Source organism: Danio rerio, chromosome 16, assembly GCF_049306965.1.
Source record: "Danio rerio strain Tuebingen ecotype United States chromosome 16, GRCz12tu, whole genome shotgun sequence".
Lineage (NCBI taxonomy): Eukaryota > Metazoa > Chordata > Actinopteri > Cypriniformes > Danionidae > Danio > Danio rerio.
The window spans coordinates 23,368,829-23,385,853 of record NC_133191.1 but is presented as its reverse complement, the minus strand read 5'-3'; the positions used below and the strand labels follow the sequence as shown (position 1 = coordinate 23,385,853).

Below are 17,025 nucleotides of genomic sequence, written 5' to 3'. Positions count from 1 at the left end.
ATTATATTGTATTATATTATGTTATATTATATATTATATTGTATTATATTATATTTTATAATATTATATTATATTATATATTGTATTATATTATATTATATTATATTATATTATATTATATTATATTATATTATATTATATTATATTATATTTTATTTGGCCTGTAGCCAGGGTGGGTTTGGGTGGTTCGAAAGGCCCACCCCTCAATGAAAAAGGTCCATACATTGTCCCATACATGAGCTCATTTGTCCTATTTTGACTGCTACACCATAATAAATTGTGAAAATAGGTTTTGTTAGGTCAGTTTTGTTCAATGCAAACTATTATTTTTCATTAGCTGTGCAAGAAAACACACAATCGGATGTAGCCTAAGTGAAATCATCTTTCGGTACTGTATTGTTTTTAAATAGAGAAAAGATTTTACAATAACTTTTTTCTAAATCTTGGACTTTATACTCTTAAAACAAAAAATGACACATAAAAAGAAGTAAAGCACATTTTACCCATATTAGTATGACTTTAAATACTAATTTGGCTATTGTTTTTAACCATGAATTTTCAATCAAATGTACTTTTTTTTTATAAGGCAAGACAAATTATGAAGCTCTTTTAGTATTATGTTTAATTTTTTATAATTCAAATGGCCAAATTCTGACTGAGTAAAGTTCAATGTGCTGGCCAGTTTGTTATTTGACTAATAAATCACAATAGGCTACAGTTTTTAATTTAAAACTTTAGCAGATTCTTTTTTTAAAAGGATATATGATATAATAAATTCATATTTTAAACATATGTTTTATTCACATTTCTTTATTCTTAATCTTTAGGAAATATTTTTGTACAATAAAAATCTGACAAGCTAATCCAGCTAAAAATAGTGCTTAAATGCCACTAAAATGCAGTGTTTAAACCTCATAATTAAATATAAAAAGCAAAAAGGTCTAAATTTTAAGACAAAAGAAACCCCCATTTACCAGGCTGGCTATGGGCCTGTATTTTATATTATATTATATTATATTATATTATATTATATTATATTATATTATATTATATTATATTATATTATATTATATTGTATTATATTATATTATATTATATTATATTAATTTGCATTTCCTCTCAGAATGGCGGCAGTGGAATGATGTTTCCACAAGAGGCCGCTGTTATCTGTTTTGAATTTTGCCCTTTCATGTTGTTTATTTTGATTTGCTTTGTCATTTGACATTTATATGTCGTGTATATTTCCCAGTGTAGTTCTGAACATTCTTACATAAATTACCTTAAATTATTCTTAAACTGCCATTAAAGTTTGCGAATGTTTCTACCTCAAGTCTCTGAGTCTTTAATGTTAAATCTAATCCCGAACGATTTATCAGTGGACTAGCAAAGAAATATTAGAACAAAACAACAAAAACGGCAACAACAAAAGTCACTTACCTGTAGACAACTCAATGCCGTCTCTGTGAGCGAGATAGATCAACGTTTGCTCCGAATGACATGATGATAATGTTATTAATGGGTAGCATAGTCATCGCTGTTTGGTCTCATGACACGTTGCTACGTGAAGTAATAAATTGCATAAGGTTAACGTTAATCTATTTTCTACTGACACTGTAGAGTGAGTCACTTATAACACTTTCTTTGTATAGGCCTATAAACAAATAGTGTTTACCTACACGTTTAACTATTAAATAATTTAGTAAAGTTACACATTCTAATACGCGTAGGGACATAAATAAAATGAAAGAAAATAATAAAAAAATAACATAAAAAGAAAAATATACATCCGAGGGTCTGGGCAAAACATACAGGAAGTTTGTGTTGCTTGGCAACAAAATCTGCTTTATCAAAGAGCTTAGCTCACTGGCTCCATCGCGTCTCTTTATGATGGCGGACAGAAACGATCTTGAGAAACTTGATTTCGGCGCTTTAAGTCTCGACCAACAGGTGAAGCTACGACAGTTCAAGGTATTTTGTTTTATGCTACTAAAAGGCATGTGGGTCTACAAATATTACTGCAGTTACCTTAAGAAGAATTAAAAATACTAAGTAATATTGTGGGCGTTACGGTGGCGCAGTGGGTAGCCAATATTAAATTGAAATGCTTCATTCACTATAGGTAGACTAAAAAACAATGTAGTTGAGCAAAATGTGCAAGTTTATTTTGTGCTCATGAATATTCTTTGAAGCAACATAATGCTGGAATTGTGGAGTGTGTGTGTGTGTGTGTGTGTGTGTGTGTGTGTGTGTGTGTGTGTGTTAGGTTGAATGTTTTCAAGTTAAAATTGTTTGTGATTTCACAATTTTTATTCCAGATCAAGACAAGAATTGCCAATGAAAAATATTTGAGGTTTCACCCAGAGGTGGAAATGTTACTGAGTGACTTTTTAAGGTACATTAATGTTTTATTTGCATCAGGATTATACAGCTCATTTTGTTATCATTTTTTAATACTTTTATTTTAAGTTTTTTTAAGTACAACAGAAAACAGCAAACAAACAACAATATTGTCTCAGAATATACACACTTTGGAAGTAAATATATGAATTTCCGTACATGTGGGTTCAGCCGTACATTCGGTATACAAAATGTAGTGTTACACAGTATTTAGACATCAAAAAGTCCTATAAGGTAGTGTGCCAGTCAGTTTTCATGAAGGGTGCTGTATTTGGTTAGAGCACGTTTCAGGTCTAAGTATTCAAGAAAGGGTTCCCAGGTAGCAAAGAATTTTTTGTTGGATTTAGACCTGATAAATCTGAGCCTTTCCAAGTAGATAACGGAGGCCATATCCATTAACCAGGTTCGAAAAGAAGGAGGTAAAGGACATTTCCAGTTTTTTAGTATTATCCGCTTGGCCACAGTCATGCCTAGAGTAAGGGCTTGTTGTAGATGTTTTGGAAGGGTGAGGGAGTGTTCTGAAACACCAAAAATAGCAAGCTCTGCATCCGGTTGGAGGGAAATATTATAGGTCTTGGAGTATAAATCAAAAATGTTTGTCCAAAAATTAAACAAAGTAGGGCAAAACCAAAATGCATGGGCTGTGGTGTCCTCTGTTATTTAACACCTGTCACACATAGGTGAAATAGAAGGAAAAATTTTGTGTAATTTGGTTTTTGTGTAGTGCAGGCGATGCATAACTTTGAACTGTATTTGTTATCATTGAATCTATTCATATATTTCTCTTTCTTTCCATCCAGAAACGTGTTTCTGAAAAGGCCTGCAGATGTTCATGAATTTGCAGCAGGTAAATGTGGTTTTTGGCACCTTTGCATCTCTTCATGTAAGTCTGCGTGTAAAGACGGTCTATGGTCTGTTAAGCTTTCTGGAATACTTGAAACTTATTGGTCAAGTTTCCTCCTGTAACAAGTGGCAAAAACTGATAACTCTGATAACTCATCTGATAACTCATCCAAGCAGCTGAAGTCAGTGCTATACACTTGCTACTTTTATATCTAGTTTGAACTTTTTTAACTGCTAAAGTATGACTGGAGGATTGCCTCATGTGTGGTAAATAGCCATGTAATGAGAAGGTAAATGTATCGCCAGTCAGTTATAGCAAAATTGATCCTATCAGGATGAATAATATAAGACCTCTCACCTTAATTTTCCATAACAACCAGCTGAAGTTACATTATCTGTTATGTGTTTCATTCAGAGGGTATTTTATTAGTTTATGTCTGTTTGACTGACGTTGAACTTATGTCACAAAAGTGATTTCTTCTGAATTTTTTGGCAGTGCTATTTTCTCATTTAGAAGTAATTTCTTTTTCAAATAATTAAACAAAATCATAGTTTTATTTTTATTTTTTGCTGGTGCAGTTCCTGTCTTAAGCCAGGCATACAGTGCAATTTTTGCTATCATACGAGCTCATATGAGATTTTTTCACACACGGATATCCTTTGATGTTCTTACGGTTGTCGCTCGCATCATGTGAGAGGGATTTAATAGCTGAGCCCAGCAACTCAAAATTTCCTGATCGTTTTTAAACATGTCTAAATCCTGTTAAAAGTATGTCTAATTCTTGAAGTGTGTGTGTGGTTGAACAAACCAATTTGTAGATCTATCTGAAGTTGACCAATCAGGAGCTGTGGAAAAAGCAGGGCTGTGTCTTAAAGCTTAGGCAGCTGACTTATTGACTTTGTCAGGAACAGTTCGTAATGTGATGTTTCATGCAGTAAATACCATGACAGGTTCATCAGAGATATTATTTTACAGAAGATTTCTCAAGAGCTAGAGCTTTTGTATGATTTTTAGATAAACTCATTCGTGATGTTAGCATGCACATAAGGGGCTCTATTTTGACGGTAATTTTGTTTGTTAAGCGCAAATATTTGTTTTAAAACTATTTCTAAATTCAGTTCTAATTTCCAGCAAACGAGTAAATGAACAATAATAACGAAGTGTGTTCAAAAACCTGAGTTATATTGTAAAACACATGCTGTGCCCCATATGGTTTAAAACCTGCAGGTGGGCAAATCTAAGCTTGTTTTTAATAAAACAAAGATTGATATTATAATATAATAAAGATTATATAGTTTCTCAAACTAGCAACGCGCAAGCAATGTGCCTCAGAATGCCTTCCTTTTTAGACCAGAACGCCTTTGGGCGCACATATGAGCGCAATTGCATTTGCTATTTAAACAGCGTGATGCAACGCCTCAAAACCACTCTTGGGCCAAGCTGAAACTAGCAAAAAACTATTGCATCATGCCATGCGCCACATTGCGCCGGTCGTATGATAGGGCCCTAAATCTTCCAACTGTCCGAATTCGCACAGTGTATTTGCCTGGCTTTAATGAATGATTCACTAAGTATAGTTTTTTTTTTAATTATTTATTTAAAAGGATTATGTAGGTGAAAAACTGTATGTAAGTTTAATACAATATACAGTATTCAAAATGTAAAATATAGTACATTCAATTTTTTTTCTCTTTCAGATCATTTCAGTGACCCTGGATTGCCAACAAAAATTCAGGCCCAAATAAAAATCAATAATAAGTGAAAGTGTATATGTTCTTAATTTTATTGTATATCTTTTTAATAAAAGAAAAAAAAAAGAAATAAAATGTGTACCAGTCTGGATTCTACTGTATTCATAGTAACTGTAAATCATCTCTGTTGTACCTGCTCATTTTTTGCAACAATTAGCTTAATGGTATCAGGGAAGAGGACAGAACAGGCTTGTTGGCTAAATGAGTCCACAGGGATAAAAGACTAAATGAGACTGGGGTCTGATTTATAAAATCTGTTTAGAAAACTTTCTAAAAGTAAATGTACACCAGAATAGATTTAGATTTATTTATTATTGATAACGACTCATAGGATTTAAAGTGGTTCAATGAAGTCAACAATATTTAAGTTAAATATGTTTAATTAAAGTTTCCATCTGCCGATTATCCATTAAAGCTTTAAAAAATGGGTTCTGCACAATTCCTTCATGTTGTCCTAACACAAATCAATTAAGGTAACTTGATTGTTTTTACAAATTTAAGAAAATAGAACATGAAATAATTAAGTCTCCCCCTTAAAAAAATAAAATGAAGAATTTTGTTGATTCAACTTATTTTAAATAAGTAGTTTGAACAAGCATCAGTTTAATAGATCACAACTTTTGCATGATAAGTGCCATGTGCACAAATCCACCCATGTTTTGCCCGTACATGCTTATTAATGAGACCCCTGATCTTTCTGTTCTTTTTTAAAGACATATCAAGGCTGATTAATTCCCTATTATTATAGATTTATATTATATTAAACTTAAAAAAATATTGTTGCTACTTGATAAAATTATGTATTTAAAATTAACTGAATCAATACAATTTTTGAGTTTTTCTGGAACAACTTAATTGTTTTATGTTCAATCCACTTAAATTTTCAAAAACGATTAAATTAACTTAATCGGTTTGAGTTGAGACAACATGAAGCAATTGTGTGGAATCCAGCATCTTTTACAGTGTACATTTTATTACAGTGTACATATTATTGATTCCAATGGCTGCTCCCGCTCATACACCAAAAATAAGGTCAATATTGTGTTGCAATTTTTTGTGTTGCTTATGTATTATTGTTATTATTTTTTTTTTCCTTTTTTTTATTATTTGATTTAATTCCTACGTGCAGCACTTTGATCCATTCTGGTGGTTTTCAACTGTTCTTTATAAATAAATTTAATTGATTCAAGCTCAGCTTAAGTGCTGACTGAGCAGTCCAGCTAGTTCTGGCTTAAACATTTGTATTACTACACAGCCAGTTACATTTTTATTTATTTGTTTTTTCAAAGTTTGACTGCCCAAGGGTGAAATATTGTGCAAGTGACATGTTTATTTTTTTTGGACTTAACAAGTCACCAGAGGCCTAACACATTACTGTTCATTCACACAGAAACATTGTCCTTTCAGTGTAACATCTGACTTGAGTACAGTATATGTGAAACTCATTAAGCTAAATAACTACTGTGTAGTATTCAGCAAGTACTCAAAAACAGATAACTATGTGTTCATTTCAGATACTGTAATAATCTTATCTGAAGACAAGAGAGGTCTGTGAAATATCAATATGAAAAAGTAAGGCCCTAAACCTCTTGGTTTTCATCATCAGTAATTAAAAAAATATCTGAAAAATAAAAGCTCAGATGAATAAAAATACAACAAATTACACAGTGATTTCGTTACTCTTTGAAGATGAGAGCTCCCACACCCTCCATAAACAGCACTGATCCCGAAACTTTGAAAGCCCAGAAAAGGAACCAGAAAACATTGTCAAAACATTCCACATGACTTCACTGGTGCAAGCTTCCACATTAGTGTGCATTCATTATACAGCACTTGTGTGTTTTGTGTATGACTCTATACATTGTATTTTAGAGTCATACACATTTACTACAGATAATACATTGTATTGTCTTTAGTAAACAAGCACCCTGACCTGTCATGGAAGAAGACAAAGGCGGACAAAGTCAGTTGTTGAGGGTTTTTTGGCACACAGAAGTGTTCTTGGAGCTTTGTGGTTACAGTTGAACCACTGAATGGATATGGTCTCTTTTGATATTATTATTTTTTGTTGTCTACATTAGATGTCCTAAAATTGTTTCTGTCATTGGAGGATGAGGGAGCTCTCAGATTTCATCTAAATTATCTAAAATTGTGTTTTAAAGATGAAAGAAGGTCTCAGAGTATTGGAACAACATGAGGGCGAGTAATTCATATTTATTTTTTTTGTTTTTGAGTGAAGAAGCAGTCAGGTACTGCTAATTAAATGCCTTTGCTTAACTTCTCTTCAGCAAGTGTGAACTTGTTGTGAGTTTGTTGGTCTATGGTCTCGGCAATAAGAAAAAACATGTGAAAGATCTTAGAGAATCAACTGTTACTACCATGTTTTGGAGGGATAAAATGTCAATTTGCAAACAATTTGAAGTCCATTATTCAACAGTGAGGAAGTTTATTCATCAGTTGAAGTCATCGAAAACTGACAATATTCACAGAGATGGAATCTTAGCAAATTCATCACAAGATCAGATCAGGTAGCTCAGGTAGGTTTGATTGCTGTGAGTTCACATGATTTTATTTCTAATAATTTCAAATATTTTTATTATCATTTAAAAAAGGCAGATTATGGTAAAGTGAAGTCTTGCATCTACAAATGTAATGTCCATGTATAGCACCTGCACGGTCTCCAGTCTGCTGTGATGGGAGGAGCTGAGAGCAATGAGAGTGGAAACCATCCTGTAATGATTCCAGTGTGCAACTGTTCAGCTTCAGTACACACCCGTCACCTCAGCATCGCCGTGAGTACTGCACATTTATAATGTAAAGTCTGATTACTAGTTTATTGCTTTAGCTTGTTTGTTTTTAATATATAATCTTAAAATATAAATAAAATTCTTGTTAATTTAAAGAGAAATATGCTATTTTCAGTGCAAGGTTATTGTGCATTATCATAATTATTAGAACAAATGTAATTATTTCTGTTATTAAGATGGTTTTTATATTTTAAATTGTAAAAAGTGATCTGGATATGTCGTCCATTTACTAAGGCAGTATTATGGAAATTATTTTAAAGTACATACTTAGAGAAAGGAATAAGTTTATTAGTTAATTGTCTAAACCTAAAATAAAAGAAGTGTCATTTAAAGCATACAATTACGATTGGTCTAAATAACAAAGAATATGCAATTTCTTAAGACATCAAAGTTTGAATTCATATTTTACAAAATGCCAATGTTTGCAATTTATAATACTTTATTTAAAATTTTATTAACCCACTGACACAAATAGAACTTTTTGTACTTTGTCAAATATTAATGAACCTTGTTGCATGGGTATACTTGTGGCAATAGTCGAAAATACTCTGTTTTTGACAAAATTATAGATTTTTATTTATATAGATTTATGCCAATCAACATTAGAATATTAAGTAACAATCATGTTTCATAATTATATATTTAAGAAATTTCTTACTGTAAATAAATCAAAACAAAATTTTGGATTAATAACGTGCTTAATTTCTTCAACTTTAGGTTGATTTTCTCAGTTTTTAGATTTTTGTTGAATCCCCAGATTGAAGATTTTCAAATATTGTCCTATCCAAACAAACTATTAATTGGAGTCTTACAGCTTCCAACTGATGCATGCATCTTAATATTTTAAAAATAAAACAAAAACATACAACACTTTAGCTTGTTTTGTTGTCCAACATCACATATAACTACATTGTAAAAATGATATAATCATTTCTGGAAAAAAAGCTAAATTAAACATATTTAGACAATTTAAATTTATTCTCTCAAGACATTTTTATTAGAAGAAAGGAAATAAAATCTGCAAAGAAACAAAAATACCAACATTTTAAGGCAAAGATGAAAAAATGCAATAACCGAAGTATGAAAGATATTAATATTACTCAAACTAATTTTGAAGCAACATAATGCTGGAGTGACAAAAAAAAAAAGCTTAACCCAATTATCAATAAAGCTACAGAGATTTGCTTTTTCATACAGCAATACAGCAGACCAGACTCAGAAATAAAGTCTGTTTTTCTCTTTACTGTATTCCAATGAGACTATTCTCTCACAGACAGTATCCTAGCACTCTTCCCAAATCCTCACAGGTGGATATATTCAGTAAATGGGAGGTTAGTTGGCAAGCCTACAAAAACCATAGTGACACGTGAACATAAGTGGCCAGTTTTATGCAATGACAACAATCTTAGCACAGGAGGAGGCTTATATGTTTTTGTTTTACAGTAGTAATTATAAAATACTTGGATTTAATGTATTGTTAATATGTCTTATAATATATGTGTATTTTGCATAAATTGTGCTGCTATTTAAACATCTTGCTTTGAGTATCTAAACTGTAAAAAAAATGCATAATTTTTCCGGCAGCTGGGGTACCGGAAAAAAACTTAAAATAACGGCTGTTAAATTACAGAAATTTACCAGAAATTTAAATTTAAAGAAATTTCTGTCATTTAACGTCTGTTATTTCACGGTAAATTTCTGTAATTTAACAGCTGTTATTTTATGGATGCTTTTTCCAGCACCCTAACAGATTTTTTACAGTGTATTTGTTTCCAGATGTTCAAATAATGCAAGGGTTTTTGTAGTATGGAAACATAATTGCAATTGAATGGAACTGTTGTATTGTTCTGCATGTCTTCAGATATGTCTGGATTGTCCATGTGTTATTCAGATGAAGTCACTGAAGATGCATTATTTTTTTGAATATGTCTGTTCAGTGCAAAATTCTGAATTAAATGAAGTCTTCTTAATCTATATTGTTTATAGTGGTTTATCTGGAGAAAGAGAACAGCGTGATGGGGTTTTACAGAGAGGTTTTCATCCTCTCTTTACTAGTCCAGTTGGCTGCAGGTAAACAGTTTTTTCAGTTTTGTTCTAAATCAATGTCAGTCTTAGGATAAGTAAATAGAAACAATATTTTGGGAAGCATATTGGAGAACATCACTGATTTCATCATAAATGTTGTGTATGTGCTGTTCTTTTCAGTAATGTCCCAAGATATGGTGGCATCACAGATGCTTAATAGTAACCAGTCAACCATCGGCTTTCCAAGACTACCTGCAGACTTTAGGGAAATGGCCAAGAAACTGGTAACTGAGTACACACTAGTTTCATCTCATTCTAAAAATACAACAATGTGCTGCTGTAGTTATAGCATAGGATTAATGCACTGTTTAACCATCATTTTCTGAACCAACAAAGAAATTTTATTACACTATACAATTTAATTACTAAGTTGGTGAAAATATTATTATTATTATTATTATTTGTTTTTGTTTGCCAGTTCCTTTGCAATTACTTTGTTTGCCAATTCCTTTAATTTTATAGTTTGCAATTTATGTCATGAAATGAGGAACAAATATTTTCTATTTTTTTTTCACATTACATTTTATTTATTCATTCATTCATTCATTAGTTTACTTTTCGGCTAAGTCCCTTTTTTAATCAGGGGTCACCACAGTATTAGTTTCAACAGTGCTCTTAGATCACTGTAAAAAGCAATTAGATACTTTACTCAAAAACAAGTGAGTAAACCTGTTGAAACTCAGAAATGTTACGTTGACTTAACTTACATAGTTAGTTTACTTAATAATTTTAAGATAGCGAGTTTACTTACTTTTTAAGTAAAGTCAACTAATAACTGTTTCCAAGGCTTCCTTGATTTAAATACCAATATGTATAAATAATACATTTAAATGTATTACATTTGTTACAGTATGTATCATTAACTAATGGATCATTATTTTTCAGTGTTACTAAAATAAAAATGTACAGCTGAAGTCTGAATTATTAGCCCCCCTGAATTTTTAGCACCCCTGTTTATTTTTTTTTTACATTTTCCGTTTAATGGAGAGAGGGTTTTTTTCAACACATTTCTAAACATAATAGTTTTAATAACTCATTTCTAATAACTGATTTATTTTATCTTTGCCATGATGACAGTAAATAATATCTGAATAGATATTTTTAAAGACAATTCTATACAGCTTAAAGTGAAATTTAAAAGCTTAACTAGGTTAATTAGGTTAACAAGGCTGGTTAGGTTAATTAGGCAAGTCATTTTATAATGATTGTTTGTTCTGTTGACTATCGGGAAAACATATAGCTTGAAGGGGCTAATAATATTGTCCTTATATTTTTTTTAAAGAATTTTAAACTGCTTTTATTCTAGCTGAAATTAAACAAATACGAATTTTTTTTCCATAAGAAAAAATATTATCAGACATACTGTGAAAATTTCCTTGCTATGTTAAACATCATTTAGGAAATATTTAAAAAAGAAAAAAAATCAAAGGGGGTCTAATAATTCTGACGTTAACTGTAAATCAATTTCTGGGACATAAAAGTGAAGAAACATTCATGACATGCAAGATTAAACTCTCATTTTTACATTGTAGGATAAACCAACTGAAATTACTAAATAATCAGAGATACAACTGATTTAAAAATACTGATTAAAGTAGTTTGCAGTTTCAACAGCAAAAGCCAGCTTCAACACTCACAAAGTGCTTTAGACCACTCTACGTATAGTCTCAAATCCACAGCAATTGTACTCTAACAGAAGGTCACTGACCATGTCACACATTTATATAGGAAGATTCTGTTTGGTTAAAATGTAGATAAACTTCGAAATAATCTACACACATAAGCATTTAAATCATATCTTAGATGGTTATTTAAGAGACAAGTAAACAAAGCTCAGACAGAAAGTGTTTACTATGGTCAGAATGACTAAAGAGCTCAGATTCTCTTAAGGAAAAACACACACATACACAAATAATGCTCATCTACTTCAATGCTGTCCAGTTTAAGCAAGCATGTTATCAGCAGCACAGCACATACACACACTATAGGAAAGCTGCATCTTGACTATAACGAAATACACATTATGATAGTAATAACTTCATTTCTAATATGCCGTGATATCAGTGTTCCAGCTATCGTGGTCACTTTTCAGCAGTCCACGTGAAAGGTCCCAGGACCTCTTCACCTGGCCTAGTAACTCTGAGAGAACCAATAATTTTGCATACAGAAAGAGTAATCCACACACATTTTTATTCCACAGAGGGACAACACTGAAGTCTTCAAATAATCTAGACACATAAACACTGATTTAAAACTTCATCAATAATTAAATCCCAGATATTGAAAGATTGAAGCAGCCATTGATTCAGATACCACTCTTTCAACATTCTTTTAGTTTCACATAGTGTTTTACATTCTTTTAGTTATTATAATACTCAACGCTCTTTTAGTTTTCCAGTATTATTTTCATTCAATAAATCATTGCTAACTATTACTGGAAATTTAGTTCATAGCAATTCTAAGATGAATCAGTTCATAGTCATTCATTTGATTCAAATGCGAATGAGCCTTGAAAGTTTAAAAACCCCTGTACGACCTGCTAATAATTCCTTTATTTTTTTCCAGATGATCACATGCTCCAACAAAGGTAAGATTTCTGACTGCATGCAATCATATTTTTCATTAACTTCTAGTTTGAATAAAGCTGGCCTTACAAAATGCTTACATAACCTTGGTATTAAAATCAATTACATGTGTTGCACCTGTACTTAGAATTATAGGGCACTAAACATGCAAATATAAATGGCCAAAGAAACCATACAGGATATATTTGCATTTGTGCACTGGGACACATGTCTACCAGAAATAATAGACTTCCATCATTAATCAAATTGGACATTTTAAAGAGTCAGATTGCAAGTACTTTCTAGTTTCTCTTTAGATTCACAACAAGCAATTGTTTTTTTTTTTTCAACTCATGTTTTCAGTCGCAGAGTTTTTATGTTTCTCGGTTATGCACTGTGTCTTTTGTTAAAGGACTGTATTGTTTCAGGTTACCAGATGCCTGCAATGAACCACACACAGAACAGGTAGATTCCCTCTCAGCTAATGTTACACAGCCATAACTATTTACCAGGTGTATATTTGAATAATGATCATAATTTATTGCATTGCGTAGAAAGCAGCTTTTTCCCCTTTATCTTCACTCAGCTCTCATGCACAGATGATGGAGAGTCCTGTGCCTGTGTTTCTGGAGCTTCTCTCCTCAATACCTCCATTTTCTCACGCTCGCCCCTATATGAAGCCCAATGACACGGCAGAGGAACAGGAAATAACTAGGGTAAAACTCTCACCATTATAAACACACAAGCGCTTTTACACTCTGGTCATTTAAACACCATAGCGGCCAGTTTTTTAAAGGTAGTCTGATATGATTTTGCACTTAAAATTGAATCAAATTTTAATGAAATTAAAAGAAAAAAAAGAATATGGATTAGATCACAAAACCTTGCTTTTGAGTTGGGTTAAATCCTCAGTTTTTTTAAATGCGTTTGAATAAGATTTAAGATTGAGAAAACTTTCACTTCAAAAAAATAAAAATTATATATATATATATATATATATATATGTATATTCATTTAATGCTACTAAATAATACATTTTATTATTTTTACAAAAATGCTATAAAAATATATAATTTTAATCATGTGATACTGTACAGTATATGCATGATTTTTTCCGGAGTTAAAATATATTTTAGATATACTTTGTTGATCATTCTGAGCACCAATAATAACTAATAATCACAGAGCACAAGAGTGGCCTATTAATATTATTTCTAAGGACAAATGTGAGATTGAGGAGATAAAAAATTGAACAGCTCTTTAAAACCGCAAAAAAAAGTTCACAGAATATATTATTTTACTGTCTGATCAAATACTGTAAATGCAGAGGTGATGAGCAGAAGAGACTTCTTTCAAAAATTTAAAAGGTCTTTTGAAAAGTGTTTGACATAATTTGACAAATGAGCATGTGGAAAATACACAGAAAGACTCGTATATTTCTCTTTACTTTCTTTATTTCTTGTTCTTCTATAATAAATTACAGAACTTTGCTGAGAAGATGCGGAACTGCACCAATATGGGCCATATGATTGAGTTCATGAGGAATGCTACAGTTAGTATTGGACCAAAAATTAAATTAAATTAAATTATATTATATTATATTATATTATATTATATTATATTATATTATATTATATTATATTATATTATATTATATTATATTATATTATATTATATTATATTTATTATAATTATTTGCACTAAAAATGTAATTAACATTTTTTCATACTCAGGAAGGTCCTCGTTGTTTCATGCGGGCCTTCGTGGCTCCACTTTCCTGGACAATCATCATGCAGAACGGAACAGACCTCCTGAAAGAGGACCTAACAAAGCTTTTATGGGCGGCTAAACCTTTTTTGGAAACAATGCCTCCATCTAGCTTTGTGCTGCCACCATTTACACAAAACTCTCAACTAGCTGAAATGTAAATTTATTCTTTTTTTTATTATTCTTTTTTTATATTTACAGAAGGGTCTGAACATGGAGAAATGTAACTGTTCTACAATTGGGGTAAAATATTTTGTTGTCTCTCCTCCCTCATTATGCTCAAGGATGAAGGTGTTTAGTGAGGTGTTTGCTGTTCTGTCTGAGCAACAGAAGAATGAAATCATAGGATGGGTCAAAGAGAGAAATGCACAAAATGAGTTTAACTGCCATCTGAAAGCTCCTACCACTAACAATAGTCAGCAGGAAAAACCTGCCAGTCGTAAGTTTGCAGCTTACATTTACAGTTTACAATGTGTGTGTGGTTGAAGTCAGAATTATTAGCCCCCTTTGATTTATTTTTTTTTTTAAGTATTTCCCAAATGATTTTTAACAGAGCAAGGAAATTTTTACAGTATGTCTGATAATATTTTTTCTTCTGAAGAAAGCCTTGATTGTTTTAATTCAGCTAGGATAAAAGCAGTTTTTTGTTTCTTAAAAGCCATTTTAAGGTCAATATTATTAGCCCTTTTAAGCTATATATATTTTTCGATAGTCTTCTGAACAAACTATCTTTATACAGTAACTTGCCTAATTAAAAAATCTTGTCAAATATTATGTACTGTCATCATAGCAAAGATAAAATAAATCAGTTATTAGAAATGAGTTATTAAAACTAATATGTTTAGAAATGTGTTGGAAAAAAAAATCTTCTCTGTGTTAAACAGAAAATAGAAACAAATGAACAGGGGGCTTATAATTCGGGGCTAATAATTCTGACTTCAACTGTAATAATCCATTCAATTTTTTTGACTGTTCTAGAAAGTGACCCATCGGTCAAGATGTTGGATATGATGAGCAAACCAAGTGATGAAGTGGCTAAACCTTCTGTGATGAACGGTAAACCATCGAAAAGCAGATGAAAGAACTTAGAATAAAAAAAAAAGTTTTTTTGGGGTTGACACAGGATGGGGGTCACCGAACTTGTACTTGGAGGGTCAGTGTCCTGCAGAGTTCTAATAGCTCCAATCCTAATCAAACACACCTTAAGTTTCAAGTATACAAGGTATACTTGAAACTTAAAGGAAGGTGTGTTGACGCAAGTTGGAGCTAAACTGTATGGCCACCGGCCCTCCAGGACCAATATTGTGAACTCTGGTGTAGAAAATAAGCTGTTTGAATGACTTATCAATGAATGCCTTTTATTGCTATTATACATCACTGTAAAATGAGATCAGGATGGCTTCTCTTCGGCATTATTTGCATTTATCACATAAGGCACATTTAAAAGGATAGTTGACACAAAAATGTTCTTGTTTTATTTTTATATAGTTTCAACACCAGTTCATACTGTTTGTCCTGCCAAAATGCTCTGGCTGAAAGCTAAAATGTTGTCAATGATGGGACCTTTTCTGTCCAGCCTTCCCATCGAGGAAGTAAAAAATATCCCAAAAGAAGAGGTCAGTGTCTGTAACATGATGAACAATCTGAAATCATAGCTCTTATTTTGTGAAACATTTGTTGGTTGTGGTCTCAAATTATGTAATCTAAATAAGTATAATTTATTCTTATTAAATATGTATTATTGATTATAATTATCACTTTCTTTTCCAGCTATGTGATTTTTTCAGGACCCCAGATTTCCCTCCATCATTTCAGAATGTTACTGGAATGAAGCCTGTACTGGGTCGGACACTTTTTCAGCGCTTGAAACAAGAGTGTTCCAGCAGTGACAATTTCACTCAGAATGTCTACAGGTTTGGATCTAAATTATATCATTTGTGTGTGTGTCAAGTGTTTGCTATTGGGAAAAAAATTGTGGGATAAAAAAGTACACTAATTCCCCTGGACGTTTTGGCACTACTCTGTTAAAATAAAGATGTACAATCCATTCCATTTGTTTACAACACTAAATGTTTCACAGAAGTAAATTTGTTTTTTTTTTTCTGAGACACATTGCAAGAAAAAAGATCAAGTTATGTACAGTATACATGTATATATGTGTGTGTGTGTGCGTGCGTGCGTGATTATTGCAAATTTCCCAAGTTGTTTAACCTTAAAGAAAATTTATTTTAACACACTTTAAATCATAATAATTTAAATAAGTTTAGTAAGAAAGCTAAATAAAATAATATAAACAATACTTTTTTGTCCAGTTTTAAAACATATTAGGAAAAACACTCTGGTTACTTAGTGGATTTAATTTATGTATGGGGATTTCGTTTCAGAAAGCCAATCATTTGAAAGAGTATATAATGGGCTAAAGAAATGCCAAATGAATTGGCAGTGTAAGCTTGCGCGCCTGAAGCTTATTGCAATCAATTCCGCATATAAGCACAGGGAAAGCCAGACAACGCTATCCTTTTAAGCTGAAGAGACTGATATTTACAGCTAAGGAACAATCATTATGGTGATGCTTTATAGCATTACTTTAGTAACCAGAGCGTTCCCCTTCGGATGGGAAACTTCAATGCTATAAGTGGATTTGATCCACATATGGGGAAATGTCTGGAAAACGCCATAATGACTGCACCTTACCTTCGCCTCCGATGAGAGGATAGCCAGGCATAGCGTGCGCGCTCCTGCATCATAGAGAGGCGCGGTCTTCCAACTGGATCCCTGGCCCTTACTTATCCCACTACAAGTTTTTATCC

The 17,025-nt window shown here is 32.0% G+C and overlaps 3 protein-coding genes and 1 long non-coding RNA gene across 4 annotated transcripts in view; 2 read left to right on the top strand and 2 right to left on the bottom strand.

The window, feature by feature from the left end:
- The window catches only part of LOC137487900 (uncharacterized), a 1,155,393-nt gene that overhangs the window by 156,898 nt on the left and 981,470 nt on the right, over positions 1-17,025 (bottom strand). The gene's annotated exons all lie outside the window — the stretch shown is intronic.
- LOC141378084 (uncharacterized) overlaps positions 1-17,025 on the bottom strand; it is a 361,025-nt gene that overhangs the window by 226,417 nt on the left and 117,583 nt on the right. The window lies entirely within an intron of this gene.
- On the top strand, positions 1,863-5,067 carry riiad1 (regulatory subunit of type II PKA R-subunit domain containing 1). Its single transcript, XM_003200179.7, has 4 exons — positions 1,863-1,968; positions 2,316-2,392; positions 3,198-3,244; positions 4,939-5,067. Exons 1-4 carry the CDS (start codon positions 1,885-1,887, stop codon positions 5,001-5,003), a joined length of 273 nt encoding a protein of 90 aa, XP_003200227.1. The 5' UTR covers positions 1,863-1,884; the 3' UTR covers positions 5,004-5,067.
- Positions 7,738-17,025, top strand: part of otoa (otoancorin) — a 61,389-nt gene continuing 52,101 nt past the window's right edge. Inside the window, exons 1-12 of the mRNA XM_009292280.5 lie at positions 7,738-7,784; positions 9,786-9,869; positions 10,005-10,108; positions 12,450-12,471; positions 12,877-12,913; positions 13,035-13,164; positions 13,932-14,000; positions 14,182-14,372; positions 14,500-14,654; positions 15,194-15,271; positions 15,704-15,831; positions 15,986-16,128. Coding sequence (XP_009290555.1) covers positions 9,815-9,869; positions 10,005-10,108; positions 12,450-12,471; positions 12,877-12,913; positions 13,035-13,164; positions 13,932-14,000; positions 14,182-14,372; positions 14,500-14,654; positions 15,194-15,271; positions 15,704-15,831; positions 15,986-16,128 — 1,112 coding nt within the window. The 5' untranslated portion in view covers positions 7,738-7,784; positions 9,786-9,814. The remainder of the gene's footprint in view (positions 7,785-9,785; positions 9,870-10,004; positions 10,109-12,449; positions 12,472-12,876; positions 12,914-13,034; positions 13,165-13,931; positions 14,001-14,181; positions 14,373-14,499; positions 14,655-15,193; positions 15,272-15,703; positions 15,832-15,985; positions 16,129-17,025) is intronic.

Coding starts and splice junctions, on each gene's coding strand:
- riiad1 (XM_003200179.7), top strand. CDS start 1,885: ATGATGGCGGACAGAAACGATCTTGAGAAACTTGATTTCGGCGCTTTA. Junction 1,969..2,315: donor TGAAGCTACGACAGTTCAAG/GTATTTTGTTTT, acceptor TTTTTATTCCAG/ATCAAGACAAGAATTGCCAA. Junction 3,245..4,938: donor TGTTCATGAATTTGCAGCAG/GTAAATGTGGTT, acceptor TTTCTCTTTCAG/ATCATTTCAGTGACCCTGGA.